Source organism: Protopterus annectens, chromosome 1.part2 (genome assembly GCF_019279795.1).
Source record: "Protopterus annectens isolate FY-2018-M chromosome 1.part2, PAN1.0, whole genome shotgun sequence".
Taxonomy (NCBI): domain Eukaryota; kingdom Metazoa; phylum Chordata; order Ceratodontiformes; family Protopteridae; genus Protopterus; species Protopterus annectens.
This window is the reverse complement of record NC_056727.1, coordinates 722,648,548-722,674,383: the sequence shown is the minus strand read 5'-3', so window position 1 is coordinate 722,674,383 and position 25,836 is coordinate 722,648,548. Positions and strand designations below refer to the sequence as shown.

Below are 25,836 nucleotides of genomic sequence, written 5' to 3'. Positions count from 1 at the left end.
TCTTGCTATCACTCACATAAATTTTGGACTTCCCTAAAAGTCCGTTTACAGAAAATGGGCTATCATAAATCCACCCTATCCTGGGAGACTGCATTACTACATATACCAAATATTTATCTCTCCAAATTGGATTCACAAGTACTAATATACATATGTTCACTAATAAAACTTTATATTACCCAAAATTGGCTAGATCGTACTAAACTGAATTGGAATAATTTTAAAATTCTAGCCTGTACATATATCAGTGCGCAGAAAATGATAGTGAAAAGTCCCAAGAAGTCGATACAAATCAACAAAGCTATAGAAAAGGTGCTACACATTATTAATAGTGTATAGTTGGCTACTCTCCTTTTGGGTTTCATGGACCTCTGTCTCCTTTATATCTATATACCTGCTTTATTTTAGATCTATATCTATTTTGATATATTTTTTGGTTAACATTAGTTTATGTTGTAGATAGTTATTGTATGTTCTTAGACTGCATTGAGATATAAACATTTATCATACAAAATTGTATTATAAATATCTCCTAACGTTTCATTTTTTTTCCTCAATATGTATTTTAATGTTTGTTGTTGTTGTATTTTTATTTCAATGTCCTAAAAATTCAATAAAAAGTTTTTTTTAAAAAAAACTGTTGTATAGCAACTGAATGGATAATTCCTAGTGCTTTTGCATGTGCACCCACACATACACACAGATACAGTATACATGCACACCACACAGAAATACACATAGAGACACTGAAAGGATAATTCCTAGTGCTTTTGCATGTGCACCCACACATACACACACATATACAGTATACATGCACAAAACACAGAAATACACATAGAGACACTGAATGGATAATTCCTAGTGCTTTTGCATGTGCACCCACACATACACACACATATACATGCGCGCCACACAGAAATGCGCATAGAGACACTGAATGGATAATTCCTAGTGCTTTTGCATGTGCACCCACACATACACACACATATACATGCGCGCCACACAGAAATGCGCATAGAGACACTGAATGGATAATCCCTAGTACTTTTGCATGTGTGCCCACATACACAGATACAGCATACATACACATCACACAGAAATGCACAGAGACACAAACTGACAGACTGGTAGACAGAGATACAGACTGACAGGCGAGTGTGCGCGTGTGCACACACACACACACACACACACACACACACACACACACACACACACACACACACACACCTGTTCAGGAGACAAAAATAAACTTAATCCATTAAAAAAAAATCTGTGATTCTTCAATTTAGTATGCCAAAAGAAAAATAAAGTTTCCTTCTAGCTTTATTTTCTTCACTCCCTAACATAACTACAATATGTTGGCTCAGTACTTCTGTTATGGAAACTCAGACATTCTTTTTCATGAATCAGTTGCAATTATTGTTGTTATCTGTACAGAAGTGAGAGAGAGAGTGTGTGTGTGTGTGTGTGTGTGTGTGTGTGTGTGTGTGTGTGCGTGCGTGTGCGGGGTATGTGTGTGTGTCTGTGTGTGTATGTGTATGTATGTGTAAGAGTGTGTGTGCGTGTTTGCGCGCGCGTGTTTGTGTGTGTGCGTGCGAAATAGGCACATGTTTTTTAGCAGGTTCTCTACATTTATAATTCATCCCATTGGAACAGTGGTGTTTTATTGTTTTAAAATCCCATTTTTTTAAAAAAGCAGACCTCTCAACTATCCCTATTTTAGAGGAACGTTACAATTTCCTGGCCTAATTTACCCCTTCACATAATGTACCTACTTTGGAGATTTGTCCCTATTTTCAGACTTGATTTTCCCCTTCACACAATTTTCTGAATTCCCATCACACACAATTTTTGAAGCTGCCTAACAGACATAAAATCACACTACATAGCATCATAGGAAGTTACTAGGCTAATGGCTCTAAGGCCCTTACAAGCCTAGCCAAGTTCTGCCCTTATTCCCATGATCAGCAAATATTTCCCTTGTCCAAGAGGGACAGATGTGGAAGCAGGTTAAGGTCTTTAGAGTGAGTAGCCTATGTACCATTTGACTTGTGGATATGAAACATTTCCAATAAAGTAGGGTCAGAGATTGCCTTATATGCAAGGCAGAGATCGCCTCTGAGTAGTCTATATGAAATAGAAAAAAGTGACAGTGATTTCAGACAATCCACAAAGGACAGGTGCTGAAGACCTTGAATTTTCTATGTGAGGAAACTTTATGGTCTCTCCAGTTGCTGCAGGTGCTTGGAAAGGTACATACCAAAAGGGGCATTATACTCAGTTATTGGCCTGATGAAAGAAGAGTACAGGGATGTTATAACTTCTTTTTTTCTAGAGGCAGTGCTGCTTCTTATAAGATAAGCAATATAGAATGCCCTTCTTACCACTGTGGAGACATGGTGATCAAAGGTAAGTTGGCTGTCAACCTATGTGCCCAGGTCTCTCACCACTGAGTGTGTACTTATGGTGTTGCTATTGATGTGGTAGTTAGCAGGAATATCACTCTTACTGAAATGGATGATAATACATTTTTTGCATTGAGTTTAATGCCTTGATTTTGCATCAATCATTTGTTTGTGTAAGACCAAAAATAAATGTCCTCTTGGTAGAATTTTGCAACAGAGTTTATTAAAGTCTACAGATTTTGCGCTGTCTCTTTTTGATAATGTGCTTATATTTTTCCATATTTTTTGTCACTCTGTTTATTAAACATATTTTTCTGAGTAGTATTGCACATTCCTGCTGGAAGTAGGAAAAGCTATGTGCTACTTGGTAGTCACATTTTATTTGAATTAGATGTCCAGATTTGCTTAGGAAGTTCCTACTTTTCTAGGGCCTTTGTTCCTACTTTCAGTGTTTGCAGGTTGAGTTATGCTAACAAATAATAGCCTACAGCTCAGGTTCTTCTTATTTTCTTTCTATAGGTTAAAAAATAAAGGCAGGGAATGTAAGGTCAGCTGCCTATCAGGGGCCAGGATCTGTGAAATCACTCACTCACTCAGGTCATTGAACCACAACTACCAATATGACTTAGTTATAGTTCATATGGGTGTAAATGACATGTGAAGTAACTCCCTGAACTAAATGAATAGAGATGTTATGGATTCTTGGACTATGTGTCACTGGCTGGTATGAGCCTAGCATTAAGCAGTGTTCTACCTTCACCATGGATGATGCCACTACTTATGAAAACTAGCAAGAATGCAGTGATACAATGTCTTCCATACATTTAGACCAGCTACTGCAGAGGCAGGAACTAAAGGTGGATGTGTCTTGATTTATATAAAAACAAACAAACCTTAAGGCTGGTCACACAGGATGATGCACTTGAGGTTCTCCATGTTCAAATTACTATAGGTTGAGTACCATATCATATCCTTGCAAGCTATGGATCACTTTCTATGACACACAAAACCCATAGCTCATATGTAGATCTTTTGGAGATACTATTCAACCCAATACTATATTCATGGGGGACTTTAAATACCCCCCTACAAACTGGGAATCCTACATGACCCCAGATTTGCAGGCCCAGATATTCTAGGGCTTTGTAAGCAGAAGCACCCTGGACCAGTTAGTTCTTATGCCCAGAGGGGTACAAACATACAGGATCTGGTATTCACAAATATTGGAGAACACCCCCCCTCCCCCACGTATGGTGTCCTGCCTGGTAAGATCAGACCAAAAAGCTGTGTCCTTTGAAATAAAAATGAATACTACAACCCCAGCAAACCCAGTAACAGTCAGTTAGGAACTACACTAAGGCAAACAACTTATTATTAAGCAATTACCTAACACAATTTCAAACCCCTCCAAACCCAGAGAACACAGCTGCCTATGTAAAAACCCTGTACAGTCATGTTAATAAATGCATAGAAACAGATATACCTACTAGAAACAAACCCAGAACAAACTAAAAAAAAACACCCTGGTGGAATCTAAACATAAACAGATTGTACAACAAAAAGAAAAAGGTCATTGCTAAAATTAAGAAGTGCAACACCCAGCAAGAAAAAAGCTCTCTCATCAGGCTAAACAAATAACTAAGAGGGCAGATTAGGTCTACCAAAGCAAATTTTGATAACCTCTTAGGCCAAAGACAAGGACAATCACAAGGCTTTCTTTAGCCATTCTGAAACCTCACATACACAAAGCTAGAAGATACAGCAAATCTGCTGGCCAACAAATTCATCTCAAATTTTACCCCCTGTCCCCCCAGTAATACCATCAAGCATAATGCCCTCAACTGTCAATAGGAAGCAGGTCCTAAATGCATCTGTAAGATTAAGAACACCTCATCGATGAGCCCTAGTAATATCACAGGATGGCTCATAAATATCCTGGAGCATAACCTATCTGGGCCTCTGAAGTCATTATTTAACCATAGCCTCCAGAAAGGCTTTGTACCAAGTGAACGAAGGACTGCAATGGTCATCCCTCATCACAAGAGTGGTCTACAGACCCATACGTCCGACTAGTCTCATATGCTAAGTCATGGGAATTATCATGGATATTATTAATAATGACACAGGAAACCTTCAGAACACTGGATCCAACCCAGTTTGACTTCATCAAAGGCAGATCATGCCTACTCAACCCGGTGGAATTCTTTGAAAAGGTCACCCAAGACAATGGTGAGGGCAAAACAGTACATACTGCTGCCTACCTTGACCTGGCTAAAGCATTTGATAGAATACCTCACTCTCAGCATTGTAAACAGACTCATGGAATAAGGCATTACCCCCCTATATTATGTGCTGGATAGTCAGTTGGCTCTTAGATAGGTCCCAGGAAGTTAGGAGGAAGCCACTTCCAGAAAGATGGCCCATCATTAGTGGAGTCCCTCAGGGCTGTGTGCTGGGTTTGCTCCTTTTTAGCATTTACTTCTTGGAAGTCAAAGACTATGTCAAAGGCCTGTAGCTAACTAAGTTTGTAGATGACCGCAAATTAGTAGCAGTTATAGAATCACCCCAAGACACTCACATCCTAAAGGAAGGACTAACACAGACAAATGACTGGTGTCAAAGCCATGGCTTAAGATTCAGTGCCAAGAAATGCATAACAGTATCCTTTGCAAAGTTTGCCACCCTAGGAAACTCCCTCATTGATAACACACATCCAAGAGTGGAGCTAGTAGTCAGGGATTTGGATACATATGTGGATAGTAACCTGGATTTCAACCAACATGTGGGTAAGTTAGTAAGGAAATCATTTTGTGTTATTCCGCTCGTAAGCAAAGGCAAAACATCTAGGTCAAAGGAGATCATTGTTCCTCTGTATTCAGCCCTCATCAGACCTATTGTTGAGTATAATGCTTCCTTTAGTGTGTACTTGACTAGGTACTTGCAGCAACTAGAAAGTCCACAGAGGTTTCACATAAAAATAATACAGGTTGTAAACAGCATGTCCTGTGGAGATTGCCTCAAAGCCCTATCACCGGACCTGGTTTCCTACATACATGAGAGGTGATCTGTGTTTGGCATAGAAAGCATCCTTGGATCCAGCACTGATGGACCTTTGGCGTGTCCACAAAACCAATACCATCAGAACTATGCAGTCTAGTGACTTGAACCTTGCTTGCAACCTAAATAGGACATGTTGGAGGCACAGGTATGTGTTTTAGAGACTTTCCCCTCCTCTAGAACAGGCTTCCCATCTATGTTAAGCAGAGTTCTTCCCTATCCCTATTCAAGCATAATCTAGACCAGTGGATGGGAAATTTGAAATTCACCCCAAGTCTAGCACCTATGTCTCTAACTGGCAGATGCAGTCTGTCAATCATACCCTGACTTACATATACCCGTTAAAATAACCTCTAAGGCTCACATATCTTGTGGGATACATTTGGGATGCATGGCCAGGCTTATAAAGGCCCCAGTGGTCAATAGCCTATTATACACCTGTGAACTTATGAACCTGACTGAACACGTTACTTAAACAGCAGCTGCAGTAAGTAAATGATACATATCACAGCTTTGGTCTCTGTAGTAAATGACAGGTCACAACTTTCCTTTGTATTTATTTGTTGTTTGCTGCACAAAGTATACTGTGAAGGAAATACACAGCAAAGAAGCTAATAGCCAAGTTGTTCTCATGCATGACATTTCTATTATCTCATGAAATATGTATAACATGAATGTATTTGGCTTTTGTGTGATGGATGTGATGAAAATCTTTTTATCCTCAGTTATCATAAAATCAATAAGGAAGGTAATTGTTATGGCTAGGCTTGTATAGGCCCTAGGGCCGATAGCCTAGTACCAACCTATGAACATAGAAGAGGGGTGAGTGCATTGTATGGATGTTACCATATACCCACGGCATTGTCTGGCACTAATCAAGAGGACAAGTGCCTTACAACCCCTCAATGTGTGGTACTGTCTGTAACAAGCACATCCTCCAAGTGCTTTATTACACATATAAAATGGGAATTTGTATTTTATAACAAAGTTTCAATTATTTAGCTTTGGCAAAAGCATCATTTATTGGATATTGTATTTTTATTATTGTAAAATAGTCCCTCCACCAATGGTTGCACATACTTCTGGAGTTGTAAAACACAATCTCTATGTCCAGATTTCAAATATAAATACTTCTGCATTTTTGATTATGTCTAATTTTTTTTGTAGGAGTTCATTCAAAATACCAAAAATTACTAAAACTGTGAACCACATATTCATGAAATTAAATTTATGTCTTTAATGTTTTAAAGATATGTTCAAGTACATTTATGGCACTGCCTGATTAAGAATATGACATTCTGCCATTCTATCACAAATATTAATTTTTTGCATTTGCAGAGTAGAGATTTTCTAGCTACTGGGTGAAATTACTTACTTGATGTTGTCAATTTTCATTAGTTCCTCAACAAGTGGGTTCGGATCTGACCCTTAGATCCAACTCAGCCACTTTTTTACAGGTCGTGGATACTGAAAACTCTCAAGCTCCACCCTTACCCATGATGTGCTAGTCCCCTACTAAACCTCAGATCTCATTTGCTGCCTTCACGTACAGACATGGTCACTGTTAGCTCTCGAGCTTTATTGTTCTTTGTAGTGAAGTAGGATATTTAAATTTAAATTTATTATCTAAATATATATATATATATATATATATATATATATGGGTTCACTATAGAATCCCGAAATATTGAAATCCCGAATTTCAGTATTTCGAAATTATATAGCCGAAACCTTTAAATGCCGAAACCCCATAACCGCGAAATTTAAAACCGCAAACCTACAGTGCAAATACACCACACACGTACATACAATCTCCCCCCACAATCAAACAAACAATCCTACACTACAGACAAGTGAGGGGCAAGCCCCCCTGCACCCTCCATGTGAGGGGCTGTGCCCCCCCACACACACACACACTTATATATACTAACTCCAAGATTGCACAATCACACACAGAAAGGTAACTCACACACACATTTCACAGCCCCTTGCACACACACATCACAGCCAAAACACACACTAACATACACTAAAGCTCCTAACCAACACACTCATACATACTTACCTACACTTACACATATGCATTCACACACCACAACACCAGAAGCTCCAAACTTTGGTATTTTGAATTTCGTACTGCTGGTGTTTTTGAATTTCAAGGCTTCGGTATTATAATTTCGAAATACTGAAAATTGGGATTTCAGTATTTCGAAATTATAAAGGGAGCCCATATATATATATATATATATATATATATATATATACATATATATATACATATATATATATATATATATATATATATATATTTATATATATATATTATATACCTCCCTTATCCTTCCTTGTGGTAACTTATTAACTACCATTGTTGGTAATTTTAATTTTCTTCTCTTTTCTTTCTTTAAAAAAAAAGATTATCTCTTACTATTTTTAGAACTGCATTTTTCCTTCAGTATGGCAGAAAAACTCTTTGGATTTTAAAAAATGTAAAGACTGCGTGCATAAAATCCAACTTTCAGATGCACATAATTCCTATTTGTACTGTTTGGGCACTGCTCATTTAAAAGAGTCTTGCGACATTTGTAAGGCCTTTAATCACAGGCCTTAGTGAAATGGAAAAATAAACTAATTTCTAAAGGTTTATTACAGACCTCTTTTTCTGAGTCTTTATCTGGAGCTCAAATCTCTAAGAGATTAGAGAAGAAGGAGTCCAGAAAGCATCCGTTGGACCCTTCTGGATCCTCCACTCCTAGCTCTGATCCTACTCTAGAATCTTCTCTCAACAGGTCTAAACAATCAGATCTGAAATTGTCAAATCCAAAGACTAAACCCTTGAATCTCACACCTGCTGATAAATGATCCACATCATTGGATCCGACACATTCAGAGCCAAAGAAGCTCCCTAGGACCCATTATGCTTTATGTTTAGATCCTGTTCCTTCCTGTCTTCCATCAACCTTACTAGAGAAATGCTATCATTGTAGGACCCCTTCAGTGGCCTCTTCCTTTTGTTCTTCCAGGTGTTTGACAGACGCAGATGTGAACAGAGTGATGAGGAATTTTCTCTATCCACAAATTGAGATGTGAGTACTCCCGGCTCCTACCCCATCAGGTCCGGAGACCTTCAAAAGTACTTCTCCACCTGTTTTGGCTCCTTCTCTGATCCAATCTTTGGCTTCTGAGCTCCTGGATTTGAGACTTCCATAATTGTCCATGTTGAATCTGAAGATTGTTGTATCTTCTGCTCCAGTACCTTCTCTGCGTGGACTGGCTCCAAGTGTGTCAAAGCGGGATAACTCTCAGAGTTACAGTGCCATTGCTGGATCCAAGGTGTTGGAGTTGACTCCGAAGTTTTCTGACCCATCTCTGCCCCTCAGATCTTTGGCTTTGAACAGCTCAGCTCTGACCTCTGCTTCAAGTAGGCTGCCTTTGCGTCAGAAGGAGCAGATGATCTGGAAGCATGTCTTCTCTGTACCATTGACCACCTTCTCCCTGTGGCATTCTGCCTTTGAGGTAGTGGAGAAAGTGTTCTCTACTTCTAGAGGAAGCATGAACCCCCCTCCCCCTTTGAATCCGTCTTTCCAGTATCATTTGTCTTGATGCCTGGAGCCTCAACTTTCTACTCCTCAGGGACAGCTGTCCCAAAGTCTACAGACTACCCAGAAAGGTGTACTCATATCTTCTGATACATCTCCGGAACTTTCTGCTGAAGAAGCACCTAGGAAGAGAAAGTGCAACAGAAGGCACTTAGACACTCCTCACAAATTGTTTGCAGAAGATACCATTTTTGATGAGGAGGAAGGATCTCCAAGATTACTATCTGATGATGTCTCCTTTGGAGACATCCTGGAGAGTCTCAAGCAAAGGGGTGGTTGGTCTACCAGTAACCCTTTCCAAGAGGAATCGGTATTCCTGGAAGCCTTTGGGTCTAGCCCATCTACCTCCTGGGTGACTCCACCTGCCAATGTGCTCATTGATTTGTTTTCTAGGTGGGTGGGGAAGGAGCCCAACTCAGTTGAGCCAATCTCCAAGAGACCAGACAGGATCCTGGCACCACAAAAAGGAAGAGAACTTTGGAGCAAAGGATTACTGGTAGATGCAATGGTCATAGTGGTGGCCACAAAAAATAACTCGCAGAACAGAGTTCATTTGTCCATCCCCCTAATAGGGAGTCCAGGACACTGGACAGATTTGGGAAGCATGTATATGCTTCAGCATCTTTTGCGCTCAGATCAGTGAAATATTTAGGACACTTCACCAAACATCAGAGGGATTTGATTAAAGAACTGTCCAAATCTCTCTCTAAGACCATAACTTCTATGGCCTCACAGTCCATTACATATTTGTCCATGAGGCTCATTTCACATGCAGCTGAAGGTATCTCAAGGGAGGCGGGTTCAGGCATTTCGGTTTGGAAACATGCTTGGATGCGCCTGTGTGATTTCATAGAGCCATTCAAGTCCTCCTTCATCAATGTTGCCTTTGACTGAAGTTCTTTGTTTGGCCTCAAAGTTTAAGACACACCATCCAGTTGTGAGCAAGATGGCACATGTTTTTTGACTCCTCAAAAAAACTTTTTTAGGAATCAACAAGGTTTTTGGAAAATGTGGTTCAGAAAAGGCCAGGGTCCTTTCTGTGACGCACACATGGAGATAGTTTTTCCAGAGGCAGAGGGGGAACTGTAATGGGAAATGCCACCCACGTGGTAGAGGTGGCCTGCAGAATCAAGGATGTAGCGACACTTTATCTGACAGATCCTAGCAGGGCTTCTGAAAGGAGGCCTGATAGTCCACCTCTGGAGGAAGTCGGGGGTCATCTATCCCTACCCAGTGAGCCTGGCTAGACATTACAAAAGATACTTGGATGCAAAGGATTATTTCCAGAGGTTATATGATACCGTTTCCCTTCCTCCCTTTAACAGTAAACACATTCTCAATGTTGCAGCCAGTCAGAGGAAAGCAGCAGCACTAGAAATAGTAAAGCTGCTAGAGAAAAACGTCATTCAAGTGATCCCCCAGACCGGAAAGAGTCCAGAACTTACTCAAAGTTATTTTTAGTGCCAAAGAAGACCGGGGTTTGCAGACTCAGTTTACATCTCAGCAATCTAAACAAATCAGTTCAGTACACAAACTTCTGGATGGTCACAGTTCAGTCCATTTTGCCTTTCCTGTGCAAGGATGACTGGATATGCTCAATAGATGTTCAGGATGCATAATATCACATAAAAATGAACAGATGATCCAGAAGACACCTACACTTCTGTCTGGGAGCCAGTCATTACCAATTCAGAACTCTGTCCTTTGACCTCATCACAGGCCCAGGGTGTTTACCAAATGCATGGCAGTAGTAGCAGCTCACTTGAGACTGCAGGGATGCCGGGTGTTTTCTTACTTGGATGACTGGCTCATAACCGCTCCAACCAGGCATCTTCTGATAAAAGCAAGAGATTATGTTCTCTAACGTTGCTCTCACTTGGAATTACCACCAATCACAACAAATCTCAGCTAGAACCATCTGAACTATTAGAGTTCATGGGGGCCTTGTTCAATATGGTATCAGTGACAGCCTCTCTTCCCTTGCCAAGGGTACAGTCTATTCGATTTCAAGTCAAAAAGATAATTCAAAATTCTTCTCTACCACCTTGATTGATTTTACAAGCCTTGGGGTCAATGTCCAATGCAATAGTTCTGGTTCCATTAGCATGATGAGAATTATTTAATGGATCCTAGCAACTCAGTGGTCTGTTCTAGACTTACCTATGTCCACCTAGATCAGAATAACTCAGGCATGGAAAAAGTACCTCTTGTGGTGGATTTACTCACACCTTCATTCTTCCCCAGCCTAAAGCTGTAGTGACCATGGACGCTTCCCAAATTAGATGGGGGGCACTTCTTGGGAAGGGCAGTCCAAGGCACCTGGCCCCCTGAAGAGGCCAACACACATATCAGTGTCCTGGAAATGAGAGCAGTGCTCCTGGCATTGCAGACCTTTCAAGACTCTATCTCCTTTCTGGAACTGTTGTGATTCAGATAAACAGTATATAAGTGGTATGGTACATCAACAAACAAGGAGGAACCAGATCTTACCCCTTTTATTGAGAAGCTCTGAGTGTATGGCAATGGGTGCTCTCATCCCATAAATTTCTGACAGCAATGCACATCCCAGGGAAATCCAACGTGATAGCAGACAAGTTGAGCAGATCAATTTTATTGCCTCACGAGTGGTCTGTCAACATGAAAGTGGCAGTAAAGATATTCCACCAATGGTGCCAACCTTGCTGCAACCTCTTTGAATCCCCCCTCAACAACAAGTGCAGCAAGTTCTTAGCTCTTATCCCTCCACTGGGGGAATCACAGGGGGATGCTGTCCTCCATGATTGCCACCCAGTCTCCTTTACGCTTACCCCCAACTCCGCTAGTCCCCACGTTTCACCAGAAAGCATCTCAAGTTGAAGAGCATAGTTAGCCTCATTGCATCTTATTGGCTTTGTCAGATTTGGTTCCCTTTTCTTTGGCCTCATCTAGTTTGCCCACCTTGGATTCTGGATCCATTTCCAGACATCCTGTCTCATCCGACAGGCATGATTCACCAGGACTTTACAGGCCTAAAGTTGACTGCATGATTTCTCCACTTCCACTGATAGTCAGACAACCACAGCTCCCCTCCCCTGTATGTTGCATACTTTTGTCTTCCCATAAAGCTTCCACTAGAAAAATTTACAGAGGCAAATGAAAAAGATTTGCTTTTTGGGCAGAACCAAGAGACATTGACCCTTTTTCAGCACAAGTACCTAAAGTTATTGAATGTTTAGCTACAATCTTTAATGGTAAAGTTCAATTAGCTGCCATTTCTAATTTCCTCATGGAGTAAATAATTCCACCTTAGCTTCTTCAAAACTTTCTAAGGCCTTTATAAGGGGAGCATTTCTTCTTAGACCCCCTCCTTTTAAAGATCCAACTCCACAATGGGATTTGAAATTAATACTACAAGATTTAACTAAATCTCCATTTGAACCATCAGCAAAGTGTGAACTAAAATTTTTAACCTGGAGAACAATTGTTTTAGTAGCCGTAACCTCTGCTTTAAGAGTCTCTGAACATCAAGCCCTATCTTCTAAGCCTCCTTATTTAATTTTCCATAAAGATAGGGTAGTATTACGAACTAACCCATCCCTTCTTGCTAAGGTGGTGTCAGAATACAGCATCAATCAATTAATTAATCATCTGGTTTTCTTTTCAAATTTCATAAAGAGAGGAGAATACATGTTACATTTGATGGATGTTCAAAGACATTTACGTTTCTATTTACATAGAACAAAACATTTGAGAAAAACAGATCAATTATTTGTTTCTTTTTGTGGAATAAAAATTGGGCAAACCAGTTTGTTTATTTATTTATTTGATACTTGTTAACCAGGATAGTCCGACTGGGTCAACAGTATCCATTTTCAGCAGTGGCCCGGGTAGAAAAGCTCCAATTCAAACATAACATTCATATTTTACGTTATCATTACACAGGTTCAAAATAGTTACCAAAGTAACTCCAGCCAAATGATTAATGGATTGCATTTCCTCTGTCTACAACAAATTAGGTTTATCTTTGTTGACACCTTTAAAAGCCCATTCAACCAGGTTCATGGCAGCTTCATCAGTATTTTTGTCCAGGTCTTCCATGGCTGATATTTGTGCAGCTGAAACTTGGACTAATCCTCATACCTTTATTGCTCATTACAAATTGGATCTGGTCTCTAGGGGAAGAGCAGCCTTTGACTCAGCAGTGCTCGGGAATAACCTATCTTAGAGTCCTCCTGGGATTCAGGTAGCTGGGGACTCTGCTCCACTTGTTGAGGAATGAACGAAAATTGACATCAAATAAAGAACTTATGTACTCACCATAACATTCCATCTGTGCTGTCCATTTGCATTCTTCCTCAACTACCCTCCCTCCAATCCCCTACAATTTGGTTTGTGACTTTTGAAAGAACAAGGAGATACTAAGGGACCAATGTTCCTGACTTTGAGCTGCAGGTATTGGTTTCTGATTTTATAATTGTTTCTAATTTTCTATGAAGCTGAAGGACCAGCAAACAAGATCTGAGGTATGGTAGGGGACTAGAGTATTATGGGTAAGGAAGGAGCTGCAGAGGTTCCAGTATCCATGAGCTGTAAAAGAGCAGCTGAGTCAGATCTGAAGGTTGGATCTAAACCCACTTGTTGAGGAAGAATGAAAATAGACAACACAGGTGGAACACTATGGTGAGTACATAATTTGTTTTTCTTCAAGGTATGACTGTAATAATCCAATGGTGTATAGGGTGGGGGTCCCTTAGATGGGATTTTGAAAATGTATTTTCTAGACATTTTAAATTAGCAAAGTTAAAAAAATGTTTGTCACATTTTTGGCATGTCTAGTAGTACTGTATGAATTGTTAAGGCTGTGAGCAGCTATCAAACTTCATCACAAAGTCCCAGGTTTGAATCCCACAGTATCTAGTTGTATATCTGTGTGACTATGAGAAAGTCACTTAACCAGATAGTGCTTCTGGTCTCCCTGAAAAAGAGACAGTTGTGTCTTGTCGGTTTTATTTGATTAAAACAAAAATTAATAACACATAGGCTCATAGCTGTGACAGTTAAAATTTTGTATTAACCTTTCAGAAAACTTGAAGTACAGAAGTTAAATCACATCTGTTTCCACTGCTTAGGATTTTTTAAAGGTATTAAAATGCACTGAAAGCAAAAGTATCTCTGTTAAGGTTATTTTACATTTCAGCTCATTAAAAGTGGTACAAATTTTAGCTGAAATAAACACACAGCCAGGATAAAATATGCATGTTTTATAAAGACCTGAATGTTTCTAAAGAATTTTTGGCTTGTCTCTCCCAAATATAGAATGTTGGCCAGCAAATAGTGGTTAGGAGGAATTTTGTTTCAGAAGTCAATTATTTGGTTCTGTAACACCGAAGAGGCGTTTAAGCGAATGCTTCTTCGTCGACACATAAAGATCAATCTCACTAAAGCGCGAACGGTCAAAACAGTGAATTCTTTCCCTGGGAAAGAATATGTTTGCTCAAACACACAAACACACACACACACACACACACACACACACACACACACACACACACACACACACACACTTACAAACATAACTATGTGGGGGGCAAAGCCCCCCCCCACACCCCCCAATGTGGGGGGCTCTGCCCCCCTAACTAAATATACCAACTCCGAGATCGCACTACAGTGGAGAATAGGGCAACACTGTGTAGTTGGCCAACTACACCTTTGCCCTGTAAAGTATTCATCAAATCGGTTAAATTCGTTTTGATGAATATGTGTCGACGTTGCTCATTTGTTGTTCGATATTACAACATTTCGACATTGTAATATAGATTCAGTTATTTCACTAACATGAAGAACTGACCTGATATTAAAATGGAATTAAAGTTAAGGGAGCCTTTCCAACTACTAACAAAGCAGCAGTAATGAAAACTACAAATATTGTCTACTTATTCTGTTTGTCTTTTGTGTTGAGAGTATAATAATTACATAAAGATGATTTAGTAATGTTTCATGTATTGCTTGTTCAGTTTTAAGTTCATAGGTTCATAGGTAGGTACTAGGCTATTGGCCCTAGGGCCTATATAAGCCTAGCCAAATGGTAGCCTGGCTTTTGCCACCCAAGAAAATTATTTTCCTGTGCCCCTGTCAAGCAGAGCCAGAGAAGGGATCCCCAGGGTGAATTTCCTATCTTCCATCCAATCATCAAGATTTTTCTTGAAGAGTGCTAATGAGGAGCTTTGCTTGATATAGATAGGTAGTTTGTTCTAGAGTAAGGGAAGTCTCTGGGACAAGAATCTATCCCTCCAGCATGTTCGGTTTATTGTGGTGACAAGGTTTAGGTCCCTAGAGCGTGTAGCTCAGAGAGATTGGAATTTCTTTACATGGAGCATGTCCAACAGCTCTGGGTTTGACATAGCTTTGTATGTTAGGCAGAGATTGCCTCTGAGTAGGTGATATGCGACAGAGTAAAGCTGAAGTTTTTTAGATCGTCTGCGTAGGGCATCTGTTTCAGGCTGGTAATCCTCTTTGTGAGGTATTTCTGTGGCCTTTCCAGTTGTTGTAGATGTCTTGTGAGGTACATACCAAAAGGGGCATTGTACTCTATAATGGGTCTAATGAGTGATGAGTAGAGGGGAACAATGACCTCTTTTTTCCTGGATGAGAAACCTTTTGTGATGAGGTGTGCCACATCGAAGGAATTCCTGACTACTGTGGTGATGCGATTATCAAAGGAGAGACTACTGTCCACCTGTGTCCCAAGTTCTCTTATCACACTTTCAGTGTTAAGTAGACTACCGCCTATGTGGTAGTTCATGGGTACAGAGGTTTTACCAAAAGTGACGACAATGCACTTTTTGGCATTGAGCTTCAGGCCATGGCTTTGACACCAGGCATCTGTCTCAGTGAGGCCCTTTTGTAGGATGTCCACATCGTTATGAGTTTTGATTATGGCTCCTAGTTTGCAGTCATCTGCAAACTTTGTTAGCCAAAGACCTTCTGTGTTAGCCTGTAATTCAGAGAAGTAGATATCAAACAGGAGAGGACCTAGGACTGAACCCTGTGGTACTCCACTTGTCACTGGTCTGAAGCTGGATTTAGAGTCTGCTACTTTCACAGTGTGGGTTTTGTCAGTGAGCCAGTTGGCAACCCATCTTGTGACATAGGGATTTATACCTAGTTTAGTGAGTTTATCAATAATTCCAGAGTGAGTGATGGTGTCAAAAGTCTTGGCAAGATCTAGATAGGCTGTGTGAACCACCTTACCCTCATCTACGGCTTTGGTGACCACTTCAAAGACGTCTGTCAGGTTTAAGAGACATGATCTGCCTTTTACAAACCTGAACTGGGTAGGGTCCAGAGTTTGGAGATTACCAATGTCATTGTTTATAAGTTCCATGATGATACATTCCATAGCCTTGCAGACCAGGCTCATCAGACTAATGGGGCGGTAGTTCCCAGGGTCCATGGTGGCTCCCCCTTTGTGGAGTGGGATAACCATTGCTGTGCGCCATTCAGTGGGCACAAAGCCTGAAGTGAGGCTATGATTGAACATGGTACTTAGGTGGGGTGCCAGTTCGTTCTGTAGTTCATGTAGAACGCAGCCTGCGATGTTGTCAGGTCCCATGGATGCTGTGTTCTTGGCTTTGGAGAGTGTTTTTTTTACCTGTGTAGCCGTGATTACAGGAACATTGCATTCTTCCGTTATAGAGATGGGCCCTTTAGGGGATGAGAGAGGGGTAAAGTTAACACTGCCAGGCTGTTGGCAATATCAGTTGGTTCTGTATATTTAGTGCCATTGTGCTGTAACTCAGAGCAGATCTGAGTGTTGCCATTGAGTTTCTTGACATAGCTATAGAATGCTTTGTGGTTGTCTTTAGAATCAGTGGCGATTTTGTTTTCGTAACTAGCTTTGGAGGATTTTATGAGGGATATCAACTTCTTACTGAGGCTGACCACGGAGTTCCTCCAATCATGGGATTTTACTCTTTTTTGCAACCGTTTCTTTCTTCTGTTGTAGAGTTTGTTTATAGCAGGAGAGCACCAGACTGGCTTCCTTTTTTTGGAGGATAGCATCTTTGTTCTGTCAGGGATTGCATGATCCATGCACTCGTGTAAGTGCTTATAAAGTGCAATTGTATAGGATTCAGCAGTCGTACCTCTATTGTCTGTCAGCATGGGTGTTGTGAAATTTGCCACTTCTGTCTTAAGAAGCGGGAAGTTGGCTGATTTTAAAAGTGTAGGTCCAAGTTCAAGTTTTTCACTGAGTAAAGGCAGAAGTCATGCTTGTGATGAAGTAATGATTCTGAATCTGCCCATGAATTTATTTTGTGATACAGTTACTGTTAGGGGCTTATTTTACTTGTTAATAGAAGGGACTTAATGTATAGGCAATCAATAGAATGTTTTCCCAGTTTTCTTTGCCCATTTCATTAACATAGAAACTGCATTGGATGTCATTCAATCACCAGAGTCCCCCAAGAAGCGTTTAATGAGCAGAATGCTTACTGGTGGTCTGTGACGTCTCAGCCTTAGCAGCTGTCCTTGTACTATAGTCATACTTTGGTAGAAAACCTTCAGAGCTTTGGCAAATTGTGCATCACAACTGGTCCCTTGGGCATCCTTTTGACTTTGATCTTTTGGTAAGAAAGAAACTGGTGTGCTACCACTGCTAGCCTTCACTTTGGACATCTTGTATTCCTTTTTAGATCCTGCAGCTAGAATATAAAAAATAAGTAGAATACATCAATAATAGACAATAATGTATTTATTTATTTATTTAAAAGTACATCCTTTTAGGAACGATGTTAAAGTTTTCTAATAATTTAAACCTGCTGCCTTTTACTGTAAAAATCAAATGTATTTCATTTATTTATTTATTTATTTAATTCTCTTTATTGTTTTATACAGACTTTAACAGTAAATGACAACAGACTAAACATACAAGAACTAACTACAAACAAAACTATATACACTTATACAATGCCCAAAATAACACAAAGGGTGAAACAGTAATCAAATATTCATTTCAAAATATGTTCAAATAACATTCTCCAATATTCTTTAAGATAAGGTTTCTGGTTAATATTGTGAAGTATCTATGAGCCTTAAGGTGTTTAATAGCAAGAGTTTAAAATCAAATGTATTTCATTTATTTGAGTAGTCATTCAACCCTTTACTAATAACTATGTGAACTGGTTTCTGACAATTCTATAAAACTGCTTTGCTCTAAATATATTTACCATATTCAGGCAGCTGACTGAAATGATGTTTATTGCTAGTATGAGAAACTCTGTGTTACAGTTTTTGTGGTTCCCATAACTAATTCTACTTTTAGCAAGATACATATGCGTATGTCTTCTCTGTATAACAGGTCACAGGATATTTCAGGAAGCAGACTTGACAATAATATTCCAACAGAAACTGAAAATTTTATTAAAAAAAAAGCACTAAAGAAGGATTTCAGTCTGCCCAGCGGCTTTTCTCATAAGCTTACATGCTGATAAAAAGAACTTGAGTGCAGCTTTTGGATTGATGTAAGGGACTTGTTTATTTATTTTACATTTGTTAACTGGACAGGGGGATTGCTTAATGGAACAATTTCAGCCGTGGCCAGATAATGCTCTGAACAAGAAAGAGTTGGGTATTTGTTGTAGATTTCATTCCAAGAACTGCTTGAGAATTCTGTTAGGACATGAAAATGCACTTGATTGGTTACTTGCTTACATGAAACCTGTTGATTATAATTCTTCTGTTGTGGTTAATTGTAATGTCAACCACCCAAGTGTGTTTGCTGTGTTGTAGCAATAACCAATGACTGGGTGTGGTATATTGAAGACTTACCCATGGTTGGTGTGGTTTAATCACAAGGGTGAGCCCAAGTGATTAAACAAAGACAACCATGAAAAAATCTTCATTATACAACAACCCCCCATTAATATTCAAAAACGTGCATGCTGATTGGTCAGCGTGCACGCTGTAAATCAGTTATAGTAATGGAAAAAAAGTCCGGTCGCCTGGAATTTTTCCATTACTATAACTCTGTTTTTAAGCAACGGAGAACACAAGATCTCCATTGCTTCATACTGTCTCGCTATGTTAAATGAGTTTAACATAGCGAGACAGGTTTAAAAAAAGCTCTGTTGCTTTTTTTAAACCTGTCTCGCTATGTCAAACTCCTTTAACATACCGAGACAGTTTGTAAAAAGCAATGGAGATCTTGCTTTCTCCGTTGCTTTTTTCAAAACTGTCTTGCTATGTTAAATGGGTTTAACATAGTGAGACAGCTTTAAAAAAGCAACAGAGATTCTCTGTTGCTTTTTTTAAAGCTGTCTCAAACCCATTTAACATAGTGAAACAGTTTGTAAAAAGCAACGGAGATCTTGCTTTCTCCATTGCTTTTTTCAAAACTGTCTCGCTATGTTAAATGGGTTTAACATAGCGAGACAGCTTTAAAAAAGCAACAGAGATTCTCCGTTGCTTTTTTAAAGCTCTCTCGCTATGTTAAAGCCATTTAACATAGCAAAACAGTTTGTAAAAAGCAACGGAGATCTTGCTTTCTCCATTGCTTTTGCCCACAGCTCTGATGTACTGCATAGGCATACACATGCGCAGTACATCAGAACTGCCGCAGAATACCAGACAGCTGCGGAAGGGCAGCAAGGAGGCATTATACAATGCCATTATTTAAGAAAAGTAATTATTTTTTTTCTTAAATAATGTCATTGTATAATAGAAATAACCCACTTCTGGGTGTGGGTAATGCTGGATTTACCCATGGTTGGCTTTGTTTGGCCACTGGCCGCCTCGTGATCAAACCACACCAACCGTGGGTAAATCCAGCATTACCCACACCCAGGCATGGGTTATTGCTATAATATACCACACCGATGAGTTGGTTATTGCTATTATACAATGACATTCTTTAAGAAAGAAATTTCTTTTCTTAAATAATGGCTTTGTATAACTTCACCGTGGTGTTCTTCTATGTTGTTTCCATATCCTGTGGCTTTGTTGATGTAGTGCGCATGCATATGGGACTTACGTTCCCACACTTGCGCAGTACATCCGTGCTTTGGAAAGCAAGCAACAGAGATGGGAAAATCTCCATTGCTTCTTTTGCTTTTTTTTGTTTGTTTTTTTTTAACTGTGAAATTCAGAGAATTTAGAGGTATGAGACAGGGCAAAACTACAGGGAAAATTGGTTATGTTTCTCTAGTTTTGTATAACGCACCTGATTTTCCTTGTATGTTCTCTGCCCTCTGTACGTACCTCTCGACCTCTTAGCTCAGGAAAACTGTAAAGCCTTAGCATATATTAATAGAAGAAAATCTGAGCAATGACGAGCCCCACCAGTCATTGTATCCTCTACTATCCATCACTTTTCAACATTTACAGGTTCATAGATAAATACTAGGCTAGCTGCCCTTGTGGAATATTTAAACCTAGTCAATTTAACTTCTGGTGCTTAAATTAAACTATCCCATTTGGTGTCAGATTGCCCTTAAGCATCCCATGGTTAATAATTATATAAATTATGCCAGTGATAACTGGGATCATACAATAGATAGCTTGAGGGGAATCATGTACTGTATTAAAGATTTAGGAGCTGCCTCTGTCCATTAGTATTACAGGGGGCAGACCTTGGGTAAAGTTTCTATTTCCCATCCATAGATTCAAGTTGCGCTTCAATATGGATAGGGGTGAACTTTGTTTTATGTGGATGAGGAGTCTTTTTCAGAGCAGAAGTATCCTCTGTGAGAGAAACCTGTCCCTCCAAACCATTCTGTTGATGTTGCAGAAAAGGTTTAGATCCCTAGACTGAGTATTTCTGATACCATTTGACTTGCTGATGTACAGTAAATCCATCAGAATTGGGTCGGAGGATGCCATGTATGCTCTTAGCAGTCTGTCGGTCAATGAGTATACTTACAGGGTTTGTGTTGGTCCATGTAGAACATATTGTTTAGGCTTTGTATCCCTTTAGTAGGGTACCTCTGTGGGAGTTCCATTTGTTGCATATGTCTGGTATTTTTATACCTAATTATCTTCCTCAGCTCCAAGCATCTTTAATTTTACTATACTTTATTGCCAGACCTTACAAGACCTTCCCATTATCCTTCTTCTGGTAACGGTTTAAAATTTCAGGACTTTTAATGTGAGTCCTGAAATATAGAATCTGAATGACAGAAAATCTAGACTTACATATACTAAAGCTAAGATTGCCATTTCTCAGAATATTCACTATATAAGTTCATGGGAGTTGAGGCATGCCCACCGTATTCAGGATGCATGGGGGCTTGCCCCCTGCAAAATAAAATAATTAGAAAAAAGAAGTTGTTTAAAGGAGACTGATTTTTGATATTTGCTCTTCACTGGTATTTTTGATCTGTTTTTTTCAGTTTCTGGGGAGTCTGTTTTGAACAGCCTGACATTTCAATAAGGAGCTTTTCTTCTACTATAACCTTTAAGGTATCTTCTCATCATTCTTCATATTCCCTTGTGATTCACCCTGTTCCCCTCCTTTTGGTTGTTCAACATTACTAGATTATTTTCAGTGTTAAATCTTATTTGCTATACCACTGACCAATACACAATTTTAAAAAGTCCTTTGCTGTTTGTATTCCTTTTCTTACTTGTTTATCAGGCAAATTCCAGATTTCTGCAATTTCTGAGATGGCATCAGTGGCAGCTGGTGACTTCAAATCATGGGGGGGGCTGCAGGAGACAGCTGAATGGATGAGGCCAATGGGAAGGGGTGTGGCTAACTAGAAAGGGGAGGAGCTATGCTCAAAACCACAAAAACTGTCATTATGAGAGTCCAATCAAGACAAAATAAGGTGCAGAAGAAAAACAATATTTCAATGCATGACAGCTTACTTAATATCTAGATGGAAACAAAAAGGTTGTGAAGCATGAAAAAATAAATTATTTTTTAAATACATTACTGGAATGCCAGTCAAAGTCAAGTATAAGAAGAACAAGCAGCACTCAACTCAAACCACTTCTCCTTGCACTGCAGTTCTAATTATAATTTATATTCAGCTTTATAAAAGTATAAAGTAACATGCTGAAAGTAGCAATCTCTGTGATACCCCCACTTGCAAAAATGTTTCTTATCCAAAAAAGACCTGCTGTCTGACAACAACTATCTACTTGTTTCATGGGGAAGACATGATCAAAGTAAAAAAATGAACAGCAAACAAGAAACAAGCTCAAGATAAATTGCTTAAAGGATTACTGCACAGGTTATGGACAACACATGATAGATTGGCATTCTGTTTAGTTTACGGGTAAAGCCTGCAAAGATGACTGCAAGTCTCCAACAAAGGTAATGAGCTTTTTAAAATACTGTAATCCTGTTCTTTACTACAAATTCTGTCATATGCATTTCAATACCCAAGGCTTATACGTTATCTAGTTATGTAAGTATTCTGTGCATGGCAACAACAAAAAGGCTTTCAATGTTGGTAATCCTTTAACAGTATGCTTATTAAAGCTTACTTGCATCCTACAATCTCAGACAAGCTTACCTGATGGTCATGAAAGCATTTCTACTTAAGCACAGAGCAATGGGCACTTTCTGAATAATAAGAAGCATAAATCAACAGTATAAAAATATGACAGAAAGCCAGAACATTCTGCAAAATCAAGCAAGGACAGATGAAAAGCCACTGTAGTACTTGTGTCTAACTTGGATTGGGGATACTCTGCACACTTACACTGCATAACTGCTCCTTGCCTTGCTTGGACACATCCAGAGTCACTACATGGGGGAGTGGGGTGCAACAAGTATGTCACACTTGGAAATGTCTCTGGCTGACTGTGATGGCCCTGACACAGTTGTCATACTGCTCAACCTCAGAGCAAGAAATCTGGACAAAGTCATACATAGAAGTGGGACAAAGGCCCAAAAATAAGGACAATATTTAAATATTGCTCTTATAAACTTTCTAATAGAATAGTAGGTCTTACATTATTATGAATTTTCTGAAGGGTATGAAATCTGAAACTCAAATGCCTGTCATTATTTTCTAAATTCACTCTTTAATGATTTGCCACTAATTTGCCAGAAAACCACAATTTTATGAAAAATGGACCAAAAATGTGATGCAAAAATATAAAATAGCCGCACAATACAGCTGGGAACCTGTCAAAGAAAGGACACTTTTTTAATATTAATACTGTTAACTTGTGCAGCTGACAAAATACACAAATCTACATGCATTTCTGAAATAAAAGCAATATATAACGCTGATTATTACAGTTATTTATTAATTGTAAACCCTCCAAGTTTTCTTCCAAAATTGCCATTTTCTGGAGGGATTAGAGGGAGAGGAACATTTTGAGCCAAAATCGGGGACAGCTGAGAGGTCTGGATATGCCTAATTCTATAAAGCAATTTATTTGCACATACCTCTCAACCTGTTAACGCAAGAAATCTGGACATGGCCAAATATATTGGGGGATCATACAAACAGTACTAAAAATTGCTCTTGTATAAACTTAGTTGATAGAATAACAGGTCTTGCTTTAGTATGCATTTTTCTGAAGGTTATGAAGTCTGAAACTCAATGTCTGTCATTATTTAGTGACTTAATTCCTAAATGATTTGCCAGAAAACCTCAAATTTTATGAGGAACAAACCAAAATAAGAAGCAAATCTATTAATTCTGTGAAAATCTGGACAGTTGAGAGGTATAGTTCAGCCGGGGTTGTCTTTGAGTTTGCCGCCCTTCCCCCTCACAAAATCATGGTCGAATGGAGCCTCCCCCATGCAGCCATTCCAATGTCCCATTACTTGGCTATTTCGCCCTATTTACCATAAACACCATAATGTGCATACTGCTTTACTTCTATTGTGATTTGGATTTCATTTGAAAGTTTTATTTTGCATTTTACAGCACAAACACTAAGACATCTGCTAAACAATGCAATGCAGTCTCACAGTGAAAATAGACTTAGCATTAAAACTTATCTGCCCTTGAAACTCACATTCATTGAAACAGCATTGAAATATACATTCAATGAAAATACATTTGGCTAGTATAAAGATTAACTTTGGACTGTTTTCAAATGATAGGCCCCTTGCACACAAGACATACATGTGTTGTGTGATACACCTTCCTGATTGTATTAAATTATATTCCTTGGGTAACACAGTAGAGTTGTTAGAGGGCGTTTTAAATGTATTGTTTTGAACATTTTTCCAGTAAACAATGAAACAAAATGCATGCACCAATAATGACAAAACTGCCCAATTGAAAAAATTTCCATCATAAAAGTCTACTCAAACTTCTACAATCCACCAGTATGAGTAAATATGCACAATCTCTGAAGAAGTAAAAGTCGTCTAAATAATTCCACATTTAAGAGATCTGTAACTAATGAAAATGTTGCTGCTAGCAAACAACTTTATATTTCATTGTTTCATCTACAAATAAAGTACCTGTAGCTTTGCCAAAGAGGACATTCTTAGTATGGCAGCATTCACCCCCTGTGGGAGTAGAACCCACAGCCTTCTGCATCTAAAGCAAGTACACTACCTGTTGTGCTATTAACAATGCAAACCGATTCACAATAAGCAGCACTAACCTTCTCTTCCCCTGCAGCTCTCAGCTCCTTGTAAAATCTACTTGATACTCAACTGTATCTCTCAACTTTGCAGCACAAGAAATCTGGAAAAAGCCAAAATTTATTGGGGGAAGGCAAAAGCCCAAAAGCCAGGGACACAATTTAAACATTGCTTGTATAATCTTGGAAAGTTGCTAATATAAAATGCTATGTTGCCACCATACATTGCACTGCCAAGGCTTGAACCCAGGATCCTGTGCAAAACAGTCAGAGCAACATACCACTATGCCAAATCAGCTGTTTTATGAAAGAGAGGAAGATTGAAACTTAAATGGCTACCATTTAGTGAATTCAGTTCTCACCATAGCTGCCAACCTCTTAGCACAAAACACCTGGAAGAAGCCAATAATGGGGGAATACAGTCCCAAAAATAGGGACAAATTTCAAATATTCATCTTATAAACTTAGAAAATTGGTAGAATACAATATTTTGTGTTACTATGTACTTTCTGAAGAATATGAAGTCTGAAATTCAAATGCCTGTCAATTTTATTTATTTAACATTGATTAACCAGGAAAGTCTGACTTGGAACAAAAGCCACTTTTCAACAGAGGCCCAGGGAGAAATACTGCAGACACATGTCTTTGTAACAAGGGAGGACACCAGAGCAAGCCCACATACAAACACAGGGAGGACATGTAGACTCCACACAGAAGGCACCCCAGCCAAGAATCAAACCAGAGAATCTCTATCTGTGAGGCAACAATGCTACCACTGCACCATCAACTATTTAAGGAATTAAAATTTCAGAAACCACAGATTTTATGAGGAACAGAACAAAATATGAGGCAAACATCTGCAAAAGTTTCACAAATGGTGGTGCCTAGGGAATTCAGGCTCTTGCTACTTGCGCCCAGGGTACAGGGTTCAAGCCTGAGGTATTCTCTAACCACCACCAGCAGGTATCTTGAGTTCTCTCTATAGCCACCAGTATGAATCAACTAGGGCATTACACACACACACACCTTTGCTTCATTCTGTACCTCCAATAATCCAAAGCTGTTCCATCCTGATGATAAAATAATCCTGAGTATACACACACCTTCGCTTCATACTCTACCTGCAATAATCCAAAGCTGTTCCATCCTGATGATAAAATAATACAAAGCTGTTCCATCCTGAGTATCTCGGCTTGTAAAAGCTGCTCGTCTGTGTTCACTCCGGAATGCATACTTCA

General features: G+C 39.2%; 1 protein-coding gene across 1 annotated transcript in view; it reads right to left on the bottom strand.

Moving 5' to 3' along the window:
* The window catches only part of LOC122792408 (kinesin-like protein KIF28P), a 1,102,337-nt gene that overhangs the window by 32,002 nt on the left and 1,044,499 nt on the right, over positions 1–25,836 (bottom strand). The window contains exon 22 of the mRNA XM_044060197.1: positions 17,534–17,742. Within this exon, the coding sequence (XP_043916132.1) occupies positions 17,534–17,742 (209 nt within the window). The remainder of the gene's footprint in view (positions 1–17,533; positions 17,743–25,836) is intronic.